Below are 17,762 nucleotides of genomic sequence, written 5' to 3' on the forward strand. Positions count from 1 at the left end.
ATAATATGCAGCCAAGGGCCCCTAGAGACGGCACTCTCCGATTTCCTTTGTAGAGCAGAATAATGCGATCCTTTCAGTGAGGCTCCCTCCCCCGCTTTAGTCTGAGATTGATTGCAAACACCTTAGCCCCGCTTCTACTCCCTCTCTCTCTGAAGGCCTAGTGCTTCGGCACCGCATTGCGTAGCGTCCTGAAAGGCCTCCGCTGAATTTATTAGTTTCGAGGTTATTTAATCCACCTGAAAGTCCCCCCTCCCACTTCCTGCCCAAACTAGAATCTGCGCGTCTCCGCTACAAGCACTTTACTCACACAGCCCGACCTCCCCCTTGACAGACACATGCACATAAATAAATACTGTATACACGCCTAGGTTCGAGAATGTGTGCGCGCGCACGTCTTTATGACAGCAGTAAACAATGTATGTAGAGAGCGTGCAGGTCCCCCTCCCTTCGCCTCTCAACAGATGCGCCCGGGTACTGCCGCCAAGGCTTCCTTTATCTCCCTCCCCTCTCCACACGCCCCTCCGCGCTCCAGAGCCTCCAATGTCACAGCGAATAGATAAACTGGGGATTAGCCCACGTGGTAGCACCAATCTGATGACGAGAAGGAAATAATTACCCCACTAATGTCATTTTTAGTTTTTTAATTAAGTAGCCTACACACGTTTCACCCCAAAAAAGACAAGGAGAGGGAAAATCTAGCCAAACCTCGCTAATTGGTGTGGCAGAAGAGAAAACGTTACCGGTTTGCTTAATTGATCATGTTAGCCTACATCAAAAAACGGTTGGATTATTTCTAATATTGATGGCTGGTTTTGGATATAGCCGCTAGCCTACATTTCAAATAGGCATACTTTATCGGACCATGCTAGCACACGAATAAAGGGGCTATACATAGGATAGTCATTATTTTTGGAAATCAAATCAAATATGACGGGGGAAACGTGTTGCCTAGGAGATACTTTAATATCCTTATACTTAGGACATAAAACACCGGAGGTAAATCAACAAGACCGAAAAACGTTCATTTTGATGAGCTAGAAAAGGACTACAGATTAAACAACATGCATCTGGCGCAAACAGGCTTTCCTGCGGATAGTCAGGCGCTGCTATGCAGGGGTAGATTGTGTCAACTTGTTGGCGGTGTTTGTTAGCCTGCATGGCTTTGTAAAACACCGATCTGGATATTACGCAAACACAAACCAGCACATATGACAAGCAGCACACCACACATATAATTAATATTTCGCTATTTCAAGGCAAACAACAACCACGGAATAATAAAATAGGTCCTATTTGCCCCCCACATTCTGACGGACTTTTCTACTTAACTACAGAGAACTGTGTGTGTGAAGGGAAGGGCGTAGTGGAAATATAAGCGTTTGGGATCCTGGGGACAAGGGTTAGCCTACTTTTGACTCGAACCAAACTATTCCTGCTGGCAACAAATCGCATCCTCTTCCTCTTTAAAAAACAAGATCAACGAGGATGGAAAGTATAGTGCCCTGAGAGCGGAGCGGAACGAGAGAGCCAGCGTGGCAAGTTAAAACCAAGATTAAATACGCACACAAACCACCGAGCCGACTGCAAGAGAAAAAACTGTGAAAGCTGTGTGGGAGCACTGTATTTCTAGACTAGATTATCCAAAATCGAGAGGTAGGTTATTCATAGTGGCAAATGTCAATAGTAAAATATTTTTCAGACCAAATGAATAGGTGACAAACGGTGTTTTTCCATAGTCCTGGTTGGAAGAATCCCGGACAAGGGAGGAATCCTACAACCAGAATTTCTGGAAAAACTGGGAATTTGGGGAAAATTTCAGAATTTCACAAACCTAAAAATGGAAATGATTTAGATGAATAAAATACGATAAAGGTTCACTTTTATTGCGATTTATTTAAATGAACTTTTTTGTAAAATATAAATACAAATAAGTGTATTTAATTACAAAGTTTAAACACTTACATTGCCTAAACAAACAAACCAAACACCCCAGTCAGAAAAACAGTTACTGAAATGGTCATCTTATTTACAAGTTCAAGCATGAATCTCACTCTTCAATTGAAATGTCTTGTAGTATTTTACATTTATATTTTACAAAAAACCCACATCAAATATCTGAATTCCTCATTGTCATAAATAAGAGACAAATAAAGCTAGGTTTTTAGACAATGTTGAAAATAAAATCCCCAAATCTTTGGGATGAGCCATGAGTGCTAAAATGTTTTTGTCACAGTTCACCTCTATATATATATATCTATCAAAGTCCAATGGGTCGGTAAAGCTCAAATCAAGTGCACTGCCATGATCCAAAGTCAAACAATGACCTGTTCACTAGCCTAGTCAACCCAAACAGTGTCAAAACCCACAACCTGACCACAACATGACAACCAAAGCAGCAGATATACAGTATGGATATACATACATATATATATATATATATATATATATATATATATATATAGAACAAATTAAATCGGTATACATATATAATATATTTATTTTAAAAATGCAGTTTGTGTGGCGCTGGGGTCTGTTTCCTCTTTGAAGGGATACTGTCCAGTATTCAACATCCAGTCCTCACAGGGCAGGGGAACGTACACATGGAGCATGTGTGTGTGTTGGCTACGTCCCAATACTCTCAACTTCCTCCCAAAGTGTTCACTTCCCTTCACCGATTTGAAAGGAAAGGACTGGTATAAGAAACATGGTGGAAAACTACCACTAGCCAAATAACTGCACCAGATTTGTGGGAACTAGTGAAGGAGTGTCCACTTCAGGAGAAAGTAGATCTTATTGAGAGTCACCCTCTGTGTGTGTATCTCAGGGTCACGAGCGGGCTTTAGCTTTGACCCGGGCCCCTTTGGGCTCCCATCGGCTGTCCAAACACTCTAGCGAGGAGCCCAGCAGCGCAGCCAGCTCCGAGCTGGTCTCAACCAGGTCCAGCAGCTCCTTGCTGTCGGGGAGGAAGGCGGCGAGCTCGTCGGGGCACGAGAAGAGCTGCGACAGTGACGCCTGCTTGTAGAACTCTGCCTCGGCGATGGTTGCTACCTCCAGATGGGCGAAGGCTGCCCTGAACGCCCTGGAGGACATTCTGAGTCTCTTCAGGACGTCTGATAGGAGCAGCCAGTTTCTGGGACTGAGGGGGTTAAAGAGAGAGAAGGAGAGAGAGGGAACGGGTTAGCATGGCTCTACACTTCTGATGTGACACCAGTGGCTCCAGCTTTTCAACATTAGCTGTAATTATTGGCTGTAGCACCGTGGTTGGGGTTTTCAACATCTGTCACACACATAAACACAAAGGCTTTTCTGGGGTGCTCTGTGAATTCAGTTGGTTTGTGAATAATCCTTATGTGAGAATGGATATGTGTAACCCCCCCCCCCTCACACACACACACACGGGTAGGTGACGAACAACAGGCGCTGTTCAATCGATAGCACTTGAAATGGTTAGCTGTGTAGCGCTGCGGCTGGGGAGCAGCTGAATGGGGAGAGGAGTGTAAAGCGCTGCCGAGCCTCCGTGTGTGTGTGTGTGTGTGTGTGTGTGTGTGTGTGTGTGTGTGTGTGTGTGTGTGTGAGAGTGAGCGCAGGCCGGCCTCACAGCCCAGGAGATCCATTAATACTGCATCAGCCAGAAGAGCAGAGTGAGCCGAGAGAGACAAGAGGAGAGAGAGAACGAGAGCAGAGAGAGAGAGACAAGAGGAGAGAGAGAACGAGAGCAGAGCGAGAGAGACAAGAGGAGAGAGAGAACGAGAGCAGAGCGAGAGAGAAAGAAAGAGTGGGGGAGGGGAGCTCCGCTGAGAGATGGAGAGAGAGAGAGACAAGAGGAGAGAGAACGAGAGAGAGAGACAAGAGGAGAGGGAGAACGAGAGCGAAAGAAAGAGTGGGGGAGGGGAGCTCCGCTGAGAGATAGAGAGAGAGACAAGAGGAGAGAGAGAACGAGAGCGAAATAAAGAGTGGGGGAGGGGAGCTCCGCTGAGAGATGGAGAGAGAGAGAGACAAGAGGAGAGAGAACGAGAGCAGAGCGAGAGAGAGAGACAAGAGGAGAGAGAGAACGAGAGCGAAAGAAAGAGTGGGGGAGGGGAGCTCCGCTGAGAGATGGAGAGAGAGAGAACGAGAGCGAAAGAAAGAGTGGGGGAGGGGAGCTCCGCTGAGAGATGGAGAGAGAGAGAGACAAGAGGAGAGAGAACGAGAGCAGAGCGAGAGAGAGAGACAAGAGGAGAGAGAGAACGAGAGCGAAATAAAGAGTGGGGGAGGGGAGCTCCGCTGAGAGATGGAGAGAGAGAGCGGTGCTCAGACTGAAGATTACACAGAACAGTGCGCTGCAGCCAAGAGGAAGAGAATGAGAGGGAGGGGAGGAAGAGAGGGTGAGTGACGAGGCCGGGAGGAAAACGGTATGGGAGGCAATTAGCGCTGTCTGCATTCACACACGTCTCTAGCTAACGTCTCCGGCTAACGGCAGCCTGCCGTGCTGCGTAGCGTCAATCTCCATCTTCTCCTCTATATTTCTCTCTGCCATCCTTCTACCAAACCTCCTCTCTCTGCCATCCTTCTACCAAACCTCCTCTCTCTCTACCATCCTAAAAAACCTAATCTCTCTACCATCCTTCTACCAAACCTCCTCTCTCTGCCATCCTTCTACCAAACCTCCTCTCTCTCTACCATCCTAAAAAACCTCCTCTCTCTACCATCCTTCTACCAAACCTCCTCTCTCTCTACCATCCTAAAAAACCTCTCTCTACCATCCTTCTACCAAACCTCTCTCTCTACCATCCTATCAAACCTCCTCTCTCTCTACCATCCTAAAAAACCTCCTCTCGCTACCATCCTTCTACCAAACCTCCTCTCTCTCTACCATCCTAAAAAACCTCCTCTCTCTACCATCCTTCTACCAAACCTCTGTCTACCATCCTATCAAACCTCTCTCTCTCGCTCTCTACCATCCTATCAAACCTCTATCTCTCTCTCTACCATCCTATCAAACCTCTCTCTCTCTACCATCCTATCAAACCTCTCTCTCTCTCTACCATCCTAAAAAACACCCTCTCTCTACCATCCTTCTACCAAACCTATCTCTCTCTCTACCATCCTATCAAACCTCTCTCTCTCGCTCTCTACCATCCTATCAAACCTCTCTCTATCTCTCTCTCTACCATCCTATCAAACCTCTCTCTCTCGCTCTCTACCATCCTATCAAACCGCTCTCTCTCTCTACCATCCTGTCAAATCTCCTCTCTCTCTACCATCCTGTCAAATCTCCTCTCGCTCTACCATCCTATCAAATCTCCTCTCTCTCTCTACCATCCTATCAAACCTCTCTCTCTCTCTACCATCCTCCTATCAAATCACTCTCTACCATCCTAAAAAACCTCCTCCTCTCTCTCTACCATCCTAAAAAACCTCCTCCTCTCTCTCTACCATCCTTCTATCAAATCTCCTCTCTACCATCCTATCAAACCTCCTCTCTACCATCCTATCAAATCTCCTCTCCACCATCCTATCAAATCTTCTCTCTCTCTCTACCATCCTATCAAATCTCCTCTCTACCATTCTATCAAATCTCCTCTCTCTCTCTACCATCCTATCAAATCTCCTCTCTCTCTACCATCCTATCAAATCTCCTCTCTCTCTATACCATCCTATCAAATCTCCTCTCTCTCTCTCTCTACCATCCTTCAATCAAACCTCCTCTCTCTCTCTACCATCCTATGAATCCTCCAATCGTTCTCTCTAAAATCCTCTATCCAACCTCCTTTCTGTCTCTTTACCCACCCTCTCTCTTCCTCTCCATCTCTCTAATGTTTCTCCTCCCTCATATCAGAGCAACCCACAGTATTAAAGAGCTCTGCTTCTACTAGTCTACCTTCTTCCCTCCACATTAATCATTTCCTCCTGTGGCGAGCCCCCTGGTTAATGACACCCCCCTCCTCCTCCCTCCGCCATTTCGGTGTGACTAATGACCCTCCCCCTCCCTCCCCCAGATCGGTGTGACTAATGACCCTCCCCCCTCCCTCCCCCAGGTCGGTGTGACTAATGACCCTCCCCCCTCCCCCCCCAGATCGGTGTGACTAATGACCCTCCCCCCTCCCTCCCCCAGGTCGGTGTGACTAATGACGCTCCCCCCTCCCTCCCCAAGATCGGTGTGACTAATGACACTCCCCCCTCCCTCCCCCAGGTCGGTGTGACTAATGACCCTCCCCCCTCCCTCCCCCAGATCGGTGTGACTAATGACCCTCCCCCCCCCCTCCCCCAGGTCGGTGTGACTAATGACCCTCCCCCCTCCCTCCCCCAGGTCGGTGTGACTAATGACCCTCCCGCCTCCCTCCCCCAGGTCGGTGTGACTAATGACCCTCCCCCCTCCCTCCCCCAGATCGGTGTGACTAATGACCCTCCCCCTCCCTCCCCCAGATCGGTGTGACTAATGACCCTCCCCCCTCCCTCCCCGGAGGTCGGTGTGACTAATGACCCTCCCCCCTCCCTTCCCAGATCGGTGTGACTAATGACCCTCCCCCCTCCCTCCCCCAGATCGGTGTGACTAATGACCCTCCCCCTCCCTCCCCCAGATCGGTGTGACTAATGACCCTCCCCCCTCCCTCCCCCAGGTCGGTGTGACTAATGACTTTATCGATACCCTGATCATAATGACCCTCCCCCTCCCTCCCCCAGATCGGTGTGACTAATGACCCTACCCCCTCCCTCCCCCAGGTCGGTGTGACTAATGACCCTCCCCCTTCCTCCCCCAGGTCGGTGTGACTAATGACCCTCCCCCTTCCTCCCCCAGGTCGGTGTGACTAATGACCCTCCCCCCTCCCTCCCCCAGGTCGGTGTGACTAATGACCCTCCCCCCTCCCTCCCCCAGGTCGGTGTGACTAATGACCCTCCCTCCCCCAGGTCGGTGTGACTAATGACCCTCCCCCCTCCCTCCCCAAGATCGGTGTGACTAATGACCCTCCCCCCTCCCTCCCCCAGGTCGGTGTGACTAATGACCCTCCCCCCTCCCTCCCCCAGGTCGGTGTGACTAATGACACTCCCGCCTCCCTCCCCCAGGTCGGTGTGACTAATGACCCTCCCCCCTCCCTCCCCCAGATCGGTGTGACTAATGACCCTCCCCCCTCCCTCCCCCAGATCGGTGTGACTAATGACCCTCCCCCCTCCCTCCCCCAGGTCGGTGTGACTAATGACCCTCCCCCCTCCCTCCCCAGATCGGTGTGACTAATGACCCTCCCCCCTCCCTCCCCCAGATCGGTGTGACTAATGACCCTCCCCCCTCCCTCCCCCAGGTCGGTGTGACTAATGACCCTCCCCCCTCCCTCCCCAAGATCGGTGTGACTAATGACCCTCCCGCCTCCCTCCCCCAGGTCGGTGTGACTAATGACCCTCCCCCCTCCCTCCCCCAGGTCGGTGTGACTAATGACCCTCCCCCCTCCCTCCCCCAGGTCGGTGTGACTAATGACCCTCCCCCCTCCCTCCCCCAGATCGGTGTGACTAATGACCCTCCCCCCTCCCCCCCCCCAGATCGGTGTGACTAATGACCCTCCCCCCTCCCTCCCCCAGGTCGGTGTGACTAATGACCCTCCCCCCTCCCTCCCCCAGGTCGGTGTGTCTAATGACCCTCCCCCCTCCCTCCCCCAGGTCGGTGTGACTAATGACCCTCCCCCCTCCCTCCCCCAGATCGGTGTGACTAATGACCCTCCCCCCTTCCTCCCCCAGGTCGGTGTGACTAATGACTTTATCGATACCCTGATCATAATGACCCTCCCCCTCCCTCCCCCAGATCGGTGTGACTAATGACCCTCCCCCCTCCCTCCCCCAGGTCGGTGTGACTAATGACTTTATCGATACCCTGATCATAATGACCCTCCCCCTCCCTCCCCCAGATCGGTGTGACTAATGACCCTACCCCCTCCCTCCCCCAGGTCGGTGTGACTAATGACCCTCCCCCTTCCTCCCCCAGGTCGGTGTGACTAATGACCCTCCCCCCTCCCTCCCCCAGGTCGGTGTGACTAATGACCCTCCCCCTTCCTCCCCCAGGTCGGTGTGACTAATGACCCTCCCCCCTTCCTCCACCAGGTCGGTGTGACTAATGACCCTCCCCCAGGTCGGTGTGACTAATGACCCTCCCCCCTTCCTCCCCCAGGTCGGTGTGACTAATGACCCTCCCCCTTCCTCCCCCAGGTCGGTGTGACTAATGACTTTATCGATACCCTGATCGTAATGATCCCTCCTCTCGTCTGTTTAATAACACACTGGATAGGGGGAGAGGAGGGACGGATGGATGGAGGGAACCCAACATGCAGTGAAGTGTAGGGTTACTGGTGAGAACAACAACACTGTTATAATGTGGCTGGGTAACCGTGACAATACTGTAATGTAATGGGCGGTCACAGGTGGACAGACTAAAGCTCATTATTTTGCTTACTGCAGGACAGAAACCGATTCAAAACTATAGTCAGAACCGGAAGGAAAAATGTTATTTCTGGGGCCTATAATGACACACAGACACTTACCCCTGTGAGAGGGAGAGCTGAATGTTGTAGCAGGGCAGGAGGGGTCGGTCAGAGAACTCAAACTCAAAGCCCTGCCTCGAGTCCTCCTCCTCCTCCTCTCCTGGGCCTGGGGGGTTAGCCAGGATGTCATAGGCTGCTGGGTCCTCACCTGACTCTGCAACACACACACACACACACACACACACACACACACACACACACACACACACACACACACACACACTGTTACAACACTATTCTGTAGAGATGACCAAACACACTGTTACAACACTATTCTGTAGAGATGACCAAACACACACACTGTTACAACACTATTCTGTAGAGATGACCAAACACACTGTTACAACACTATTCTGTAGAGATGACCAAACACACACACTGTTACAACACTATTCTGTAGAGATGACCAAACACACACACTGTTACAACACTATTCTGTAGAGATGACCAAACACACTGTTACAACACTATTCTGTAGAGATGACCAAACACACTGTTACAACACTATTCTGTAGAGATGACCAAACACACTGTTACAACACTATTCTGTAGAGATGACCAAACACACACACTGTTACAACACTATTCTGTAGAGATGACCAAACACACTGTTACAACACTATTCTGTAGAGATGACCAAACACACTGTTACAACACTATTCTGTAGAGATGACCAAACACACACACTGTTACAACACTATTCTGTAGAGATGACCAAACACACTGTTACAACACTATTCTGTAGAGATGACCAAACACACTGTTACAACACTATTCTGTAGAGATGACCAAACACACACACTGTTACAACACTATTCTGTAGAGATGACCAAACACACACACTGTTACAACACTATTCTGTAGAGATGACCAAACACACTGTTACAACACTATTCTGTAGAGATGACCAAACACACTGTTACAACACTATTCTGTAGAGATGACCAAACACACTGTTACAACACTATTCTGTAGAGATGACCAAACACACACACTGTTACAACACTATTCTGTAGAGATGACCAAACACACTGTTACAACACTATTCTGTAGAGATGACCAAACACACAGTTACAACACTATTCTGTAGAGATGACCAAACACACTGTTACAACACTATTCTGTAGAGATGACCAAACACACTGTTACAACACTATGCTGTAGAGATGACCAAACACACTGTTACAACACTATTCTGTAGAGATGACCAAACACACACACTGTTACAACACTATTCTGTAGAGATGACCAAACACACTGTTACAACACTATGCTGTAGAGATGACCAAACACACTGTTACAACACTATTCTGTAGAGATGACCAAACACACACACTGTTACAACACTATTCTGTAGAGATGACCAAACACACACACTGTTACAACACTATTCTGTAGAGATGACCAAACACACACACTGTTACAACACTATTCTGTAGAGATGACCAAACACACTGTTACAACACTATTCTGTAGAGATGACCAAACACACACACTGTTACAACACTATTCTGTAGAGATGACCAAACACACTGTTACAACACTATTCTGTAGAGATGACCAAACACACACACTGTTACAACACTATTCTGTAGAGATGACCAAACACACTGTTACAACACTATTCTGTAGAGATGACCAAACACACTGTTACAACACTATTCTGTAGAGATGACCAAACACACACACTGTTACAACACTATTCAGTAGAGATGACCAAACACACTGTTACAACACTATTCTGTAGAGATGACCAAACACACTGTTACAACACTATTCTGTAGAGATGACCAAACACACACACTGTTACAATACTATTCTGTAGAGATGACCAAACACACTGTTACAACACTATTCTGTAGAGATGACCAAACACACACACTGTTACAACACTATTCAGTAGAGATGACCAAACACACTGTTACAACACTATTCTGTAGAGATGACCAAACACACACACTGTTACAACACTATTCTGTAGAGATGACCAAACACACTGTTACAACACTATTCTGTAGAGATGACCAAACACACTGTTACAACACTATTCTGTAGAGATGACCAAACACACTGTTACAACACTATTCTGTAGAGATGACCAAACACACTGTTACAACACTATTCTGTAGAGATGACCAAACACACACACTGTTACAACACTATTCTGTAGAGATGACCAAACACACACACTGTTACAACACTATTCTGTAGAGATGACCAAACACACTGTTACAACACTATTCTGTAGAGATGACCAAACACACTGTTACAACACTATTCTGTAGAGATGACCAAACACACACACTGTTACAACACTATTCTGTAGAGATGACCAAACACACTGTTACAACACTATTCTGTAGAGATGACCAAACACACACACTGTTACAACACTATTCTGTAGAGATGACCAAACACACTGTTACAACACTATTCTGTAGAGATGACCAAACACACTGTTACAACACTATTCTGCATCAGTGACGATGACAGGTGAGTACTACACAGGTCAGGTTACAGAACTCAAACAGGTGGGCACATACAAACATTCCAAATGAAACACACATGACTGTCTACACCTGCATCACCCCCCACAACACACACAGCCAGGGTTGAGCTGGAGATAAATGCCTGTGGCAGATAAGGTCAGCCTCGTCAAACAGGCACAGTCAGAGCATTGTACTGCTGGCTGGCTGGCTGCCCCCCCCCCCCCCTCCCTCCAATGATAGCATGAAGCAGCCAGGTGTTGCCCTGGGGCGCCCAGCTCCACTCAGCCCACCGAACCGACCGCAGGGTGTGTGTGCATCAGTGTGTTGAATAATTTAGGTGTGGAGAGATCCCAGCAGCCGTCCACCCCCACTTCATCCACTTCTGCCTTCACAGGACTAGGGGTGGTATTAGCATGGAATATCTAGCTGTGTTCTTGCGGGACTAGGGGATGAAATATTAGCGTTGTCCATTAGGCAATATTTGAAACGACCTTGAAGAATTTCTACAAAGTTGTCACCGGTGACACTCAAATCACAGAGAAAGATGAATTATGACCTTCAACTTCTGTTTGTAATATGATGCAGGAATGTAATACAGTTCTCTGTCCTCTCCAGCTGGAAGTCCAACCTCTCCCTGCTGTTCTAACACGGGGGGCGGCTGTGGTCTGAGGGACATTTCACAATTTGGAGAAAGGGAGGGGATGAGGGGAGGAAAGGAGGGAGTCAGCAGAGGAGGAGGGAGAGGGGGATTAATTGGTAGTTTGTCGTGGGTCTCTAATAGACCCTCATGCCTCACATTCCTGTGATTCCAGGACTGGAGAGAGGATAGAGGGAGTGGAAAGAGGAGGATAGAGGGAGTTGAGAGGATAGAGGGAGTGGAGAGAGGAGGATAGAGGGAGTGGGAGAGGAGGATAGGGGGAGTGAGAGAGGAGGATAGAGGGAGTGAGAGAGGAGGATAGAGAGAGTGGAGAGAGGAGGATAGCGGGAGTGGAGAGAGGAGGATAGCGGGAGTGGAGAGAGGAGGATAGAGGGAGTGGAGAGGATAGAGGGAGTGGAGAGAAGAGGATAGAGGGAGTGGAGAGAGGAGGATAGAGGGAGTGGAGAGAGGAAGATAGAGGGAGTGGAGAGAGGAGGATAGAGGGAGTGGAGAGAGGAGGATAGCGGGAGTGGAGAGAGGAGGATAGAGGGAGTGGAGAGAGGAGGATAGCGGGAGTGGAGAGAGGAGGATAGAGGGAGTGGAGAGAAGAGGATAGCAGGAGTGGAGAGTGGAGGATAGCGGGAGTGGAGAGAGGAGGATAGCGGGAGTGGAGAGAGGAGGATAGCGGGAGAGGGGAGAAAAGAGGGAGTGGAGAGAGGAGGATAGAGGGAGTGGAGAGAAGAGGATAGAGGGAGTGGAGAGAGGAGGATAGAGGGAGTGGAGAGAGGAGGATAGAGGGAGAGAGGAGGAAAGCGGGAGTGGAGAGAGGAGGATACAGGGAGTGGAGAGAGGAGGATAGCGAGAGTGGAGAGAGGAGGATAGAGGGAGTGAGAGAGGAGGATAGCGGGAGTGGAGACAGGAGGATAGAGGGAGTGGAGAGAAGAGGATAGAGGGAGTGGAGAGAGGAGGATAGAGGGAGTGGAGAGAGGAGGATAGAGGGAGTGGGAGAGGGAGATAGGGGGAGTGAGAGAGGAGGATAGAGGGAGTGAGAGAGGAGGATAGAGAGAGTGGAGAGAGGAGGATAGAGGGAGTGGAGAGAGGAGGATAGTGGGAGTGGAGAGAGGAGGATAGCGGGAGTGGAGAGAGGAGGATAGAGGGAGTGGAGAGAGGAGGATAGAGGGAGTGGAGAGAGGAGGATAGTGGGAGTGGAGAGAGGAGGATAGCGGGAGTGGAGAGAGGAGGATAGTGGGAGTGCAGAGAGGAGGATGAGGGAGTGGAGAGAGGAGGATGAGGGAGTGGAGAGAGGAGGATGAGGGAGTGCAGAGAGGAGGATGAGGGAGTGGAAAGAGGAGGATGAGGGAGTGGAGAGAGGAGGATGAGGGAGTGGAGAGAGGAGGATGAGGGAGTGGAGAGAGGATAGAGGGAGTGGAGAGAGGAGGATGAGGGAGTGGAGAGAGGAGGATGAGGGAGTGGAGAGAGGATAGAGGGAGTGGAGAGAGGATAGAGGGAGTGGAGAGGATAGAGGGAGTGGAGAGGATAGAGGGAGTGGAGAGGATATAGGGAGTGGAGAGAGGATAGAGGGAGTGGAGAGGATAGAGGGAGTGGAGAGGATAGAGGGAGTGGAGAGGATATAGGGAGTGGAGAGAGGATAGAGGGAGTGGAGAGGATAGAGGGAGTGGAGAGGATAGAGGGAGTGGAGAGGATAGAGGGAGTGGAGGATAGAGGGAGTAGAGGATGAGGGAGTGGAGGAGAGAGGGAGTGAGAGAAGAGGATAGAGAAAGTGGAGAGAGGATAGAGGGAGTGAGAGAGGAGGATAGGGGGAGTGAGAGAGGAGGATAGGGGGAGTGGAGAGAGGAGGATAGAGGGATTGTAGAGAGGAGGATAGTGGGAGTGGAGAGAGGAGGATAGGGGGAGTGGAGAGAGGAGGATAGCGGGAGTGGAGAGAGGAGGATAGGGGAGTGGAGAGAGGAGGATAGAGGGAGTGGAGAGAGGAGGATAGAGGGAGTGGAGAGAGGAGGATAGAGGGAGTGGGAAAGGAGGGAATTTGCTTTCCTAACAGCTGGAGTGGGGCCCATTCTGTAGTAGCCCCCCCCCCCCTCTCTCTCTCTCTCGCTCTTTGGAGCTCAAACCTCCATAGCATCACTAGTTAAAACCGGAGACCTTTCTGCATGGCATTGAGATCCACATATCTCAGTTGGTTGGAGCATGGTGGGTGTCGGCAATGCGAAGGTTGCAAGTTGGATTTCCACATGGGCCATCAATATTGATCGTAAGCAATACATGGGAGAAACTTGTGGTTTGGAGGCAGGAGAGTAGGGAGGCAGGAGGGGAGGTAGGCAGGAGGGGAGGGAGGCAGGAGGGGAGGTAGGCAGGAGAGTAGGGAGGCAGGAGAGTACGGAGACAGGAGGGGAGGTAGGCAGGAGAGTAGGGAGACAGGAGGGGAAGTAGGCAGGAGAGTAGGGAGGCAGGATGGGAGGTAGGCAGGAGAGTAGGGAGGCAGGAGAGTAGGGAGGCAGGAGCGGAGGTAGGCAGGAGAGTAGGGAGGCAGGAGAGTAGGGAGGCAGGAGAGTAGGGAGGCAGGAGAGTAGGGAGGCAGGGAGGCAGGATGGGAGGTAGGCAGGAGAGTAGGGAGGCAGGAGAGTAGGGAGGCAGGAGAGTAGGGAGGCAGGAGGGGAGGTAGGCAGGAGAGTAGGGAGGCAGGAGGGGAGGTAGGCAGGAGAGTAGGGAGGCAGGAGGGGCGGTAAGCAGGAGAGAAGGGAGGCAGGAGAGTAGGGAGGCAGGAGGGGAGGTAGGCAGGAGAGTAGGGAGGCAGGAGGGGAGGTAGGCAGGAGAGTAGGGAGGCAGGATGGGAGGTAGGCAGGAGAGTAGGGAGGCAGGAGAGTAGGGAGGCAGGAGGGGAGGTAGGCAGGAGAGTAGGGAGGCAGGAGGGTAGGGAGGCAGGAGGGGAGGTAGGCAGGAGAGTAGGGAGGCAGGATGGGAGGTAGGCAGGAGAGTAGGGAGGCAGGAGAGTAGGGAGGCAGGAGGGGAGGTAGGCAGGAGAGTAGGGAGGCAGGAGGGGAGGTAGGCAGGAGAGTAGGGAGGCAGGAGAGTAGGGAGGCAGGAGAGTAGGGAGGCAGGAGGGGAGGTAGGCAGGAGAGTAGGGAGGCAGGAGGGGAGGTAGGCAGGAGAGTAGGGAGGCAGGAGGGGAGGTAGGCAGGAGAGTAGGGAGGCAGGAGGGGCGGTAAGCAGGAGAGAAGGGAGGCAGGAGAGTAGGGAGGCAGGAGGGGAGGTAGGCAGGAGAGTAGGGAGGGAGGAGGGGAGGTAGGCAGGAGAGTAGGGAGACAGGAGAGTAGGGAGGCAGGAGGGGAGGTAGGCAGGAGAGTAGGGAGGCAGGAGGTGAGGTAGGCAGGAGGGGAGGTAGGCAGGAGAGTAGGGAGGCAGGATGGGAGGTAGGCAGGAGAGTAGGGAGGCAGGAGAGTAGGGAGGCAGGAGGGGAGGGAGGCAGGAGGGGAGGGAGGCAGGAGGGGAGGTAGGCAGGAGGGGAGGGAGGCAGGAGGGGAGGTAGGCAGGAGAGTAGGGAGGCAGGAGAGTAGGGAGGCAGGAGGTGAGGTAGGCACAAAAGCGTAGCTCGCTCCGTAGCTGGGAGGGGAAATCTATCGGATACAAGAGAAGCCACTGTTCTCTTTTTCTGATGTTGTCCTTCTGAATCAATGCTGGTCTCCTCCGAGAAGACTCCCACAGAGATTTACCTGAGGGTCTCTGTCTTCTTCCTGCTGCTCCTTTCTCTCCCTCTCTTCTCCTGTGTGTGTGTGTGTGTGTGTGTGTGTGTGTGTGTGTGTGTGTGTGTGTGTGTGTGTGTGTGTGTGTGTGTGTACTCACCACACACGGCGCTGCCGTAAAACTCCCAGTAGATGCCTTCGTCAGTGTCTTCACGCCCCTTCAGGTCGGAAAAATACTCTAGAGAGACAGAGACACGGTACAGCTATAAACAGGGACAGAGAGAGAGAGACACGGTACAGCTATAAACAGGGACAGAGAGAGAGAGACACGGTACAGCTATAAACAGGGACAGACCAGAGAGAGACACAGTACAGCTATAAACAGGGACAGAGCAGAGACAGAGAGACACGGTACAGCTATAAACAGGGACAGAGCAGAGAGAGAGAGACACGGTACAGCTATAAACAGGGACAGAGAGAGAGAGACACGGTACAGCTATAAACAGGGACAGAGAGAGAGAGACACGGTACAGCTATAAACAGGGACAGAGCAGAGAGAGACACGGTACAGCTATAAACAGGGACAGAGAGAGAGAGACACGGTACAGCTATAAACAGGGACAGAGCAGAGAGAGACACGGTACAGCTATAAACAGGGACAGAGAGAGAGAGACACGGTACAGCTATAAACAGAGACAGAGCAGAGAGAGAGACAGTACAGCTATAAACAGGGACAGAGCAGAGAGAGACACGGTACAGCTATAAACAGGGACAGAGAGAGAGAGACACGGTACAGCTATAAACAGGGACAGAGCAGAGAGAGACATGGTACAGCTATAAACAGGGACAGAGCAGAGAGAGACACGGTACAGCTATAAACAGGGACAGAGCAGAGAGAGACATGGTACAGCTATAAACAGGGACAGAGCAGAGAGAGACACGGTACAGCTATAAACAGGGACAGGGCAGAGAGAGACACGGTACAGCTATAAACAGGGACAGAGCAGAGAGAGAGAGACACGGTACAGCTATAAACAGGGACAGAGCAGAGAGAGACACGGTACAGCTATAAACAGGGACAGAGCAGAGAGAGACATGGTACAGCTATAAACAGGGACAGAGCAAAGAGAGACACGGTACAGCTATAAACAGGGACAGAGCAGAGAGAGAGAGACACGGTACAGCTATAAACAGGGACAGAGCAGAGAGAGACACTGTACATCTCTAAACAGGAACAGAGCAGAGAGAGAGAGACACGGTACAGCTATAAACAGGGACAGAGCAGAGAGAGACACGGTACAGCTCTAAACAGGGACAGAGCAGAGAGAGAGACACGGTACAGCTATAAACAGGGACAGAGCAGAGAGAGACACGGTACAGCTATAAACAGGGACAGAGCAGAGAGAGACACGGTACAGCTATAAACAGGGACAGAGCAGAGAAAGACACGGTACAGCTATAAACAGGGACAGAGCAGAGAGAGAGAGACACGGTACAGCTATAAACAGGGACAGAGCAGAGAGAGAGAGACACGGTACAGCTATAAACAGGGACAGAGTAGAGAGAGAGAGACACGGTACAGCTATAAACAGGAATAGAGCAGAGAGAGAGAGAGAGACACGGTACAGCTATAAACAGAGACAGAGCAGAGAGAGACACGGTACAGCTATAAACAGAGACAGAGCAGAGAGAGACACGGTACAGCTATAAACAGAGACAGAGCAGAGAGAGACACGGTACAGCTATAAACAGAGACAGAGCAGAGAGAGAGAGACACGATACAGCTATAAACAAGGACAGAGCAGAGAGAGAGAGAGACACGGTACAGCTATAAACAGGGACAGAGCAGAGAGAGAGAGACACGGTACAGCTATAAACAGGAACAGAGCAGAGAGAGAGAGAGAGACACGGTACAGCTATAAACAGGGACAGAGCAGAGAGAGAGAGACACGGTACAGCTATAAACAGAGACAGAGCAGAGAGAGACACGGTACAGCTATAAACAGAGACAGAGCAGAGAGAGACACGGTACAGCTATAAACAGAGACAGAGTAGAGAGAGAGAGACACGATACAGCTATAAACAAGGACAGAGCAGAGAGAGAGAGAGACACGGTACAGCTATAAACAGGGACAGAGCAGAGAGAGAGAGAGACACGGTACAGCTATAAACAGGAACAGAGCAGAGAGAGAGAGAGAGACACGGTACAGCTATAAACAGGGACAGAGCAGAGACAGAGAGACACGGTACAGCTATAAACAGAGACAGAGCAGAGAGAGACACGGTACAGCTATAAACAGGGACAGAGCAGAGAGAGACACGGTACAGCTATAAACAGGGACAGAGCAGAGAGAGACACGGTACAGCTATAAACAGGGACAGAGCAGAGAGACACAGTACAGCTATAAACAGGAAAAGAGGCCGTATAAGCCCC

The 17,762-nt window shown here is 50.6% G+C and overlaps 2 protein-coding genes across 6 annotated transcripts in view; both read right to left on the reverse strand.

Moving 5' to 3' along the window:
- Positions 1-1,880: 1,880 nt before the first annotated feature.
- LOC110497008 (BCL-6 corepressor) overlaps positions 1,881-17,762 on the reverse strand; it is an 89,576-nt gene continuing 73,694 nt past the window's right edge. For all 5 annotated transcript variants that reach the window (XM_090207709.1, XM_090207708.1, XM_090207707.1 and 2 more), the window contains 3 exons: positions 15,489-15,566; positions 8,505-8,658; positions 1,881-3,136 (listed from right to left, as the gene is read on the reverse strand). In XM_090207709.1, the coding sequence (XP_090063835.1) occupies positions 2,827-3,136; positions 8,505-8,658; positions 15,489-15,566 (542 nt within the window). In that variant the 3' untranslated portion in view covers positions 1,881-2,826. The remainder of the gene's footprint in view (positions 3,137-8,504; positions 8,659-15,488; positions 15,567-17,762) is intronic.
- LOC149975428 (uncharacterized) lies at positions 13,754-15,259 on the reverse strand (the record flags this gene model as incomplete). Its single annotated transcript, XM_090209451.1, has 1 exon — positions 13,754-15,259. A coding segment is annotated over one exon (1,506 nt), but the record flags the coding sequence as incomplete, so codon positions are not given.

Source organism: Oncorhynchus mykiss, chromosome 18, assembly GCF_057628025.1.
Source record: "Oncorhynchus mykiss isolate SJ-2025 chromosome 18, ASM5762802v1, whole genome shotgun sequence".
NCBI classification, from domain to species: Eukaryota; Metazoa; Chordata; class Actinopteri; order Salmoniformes; family Salmonidae; genus Oncorhynchus; species Oncorhynchus mykiss.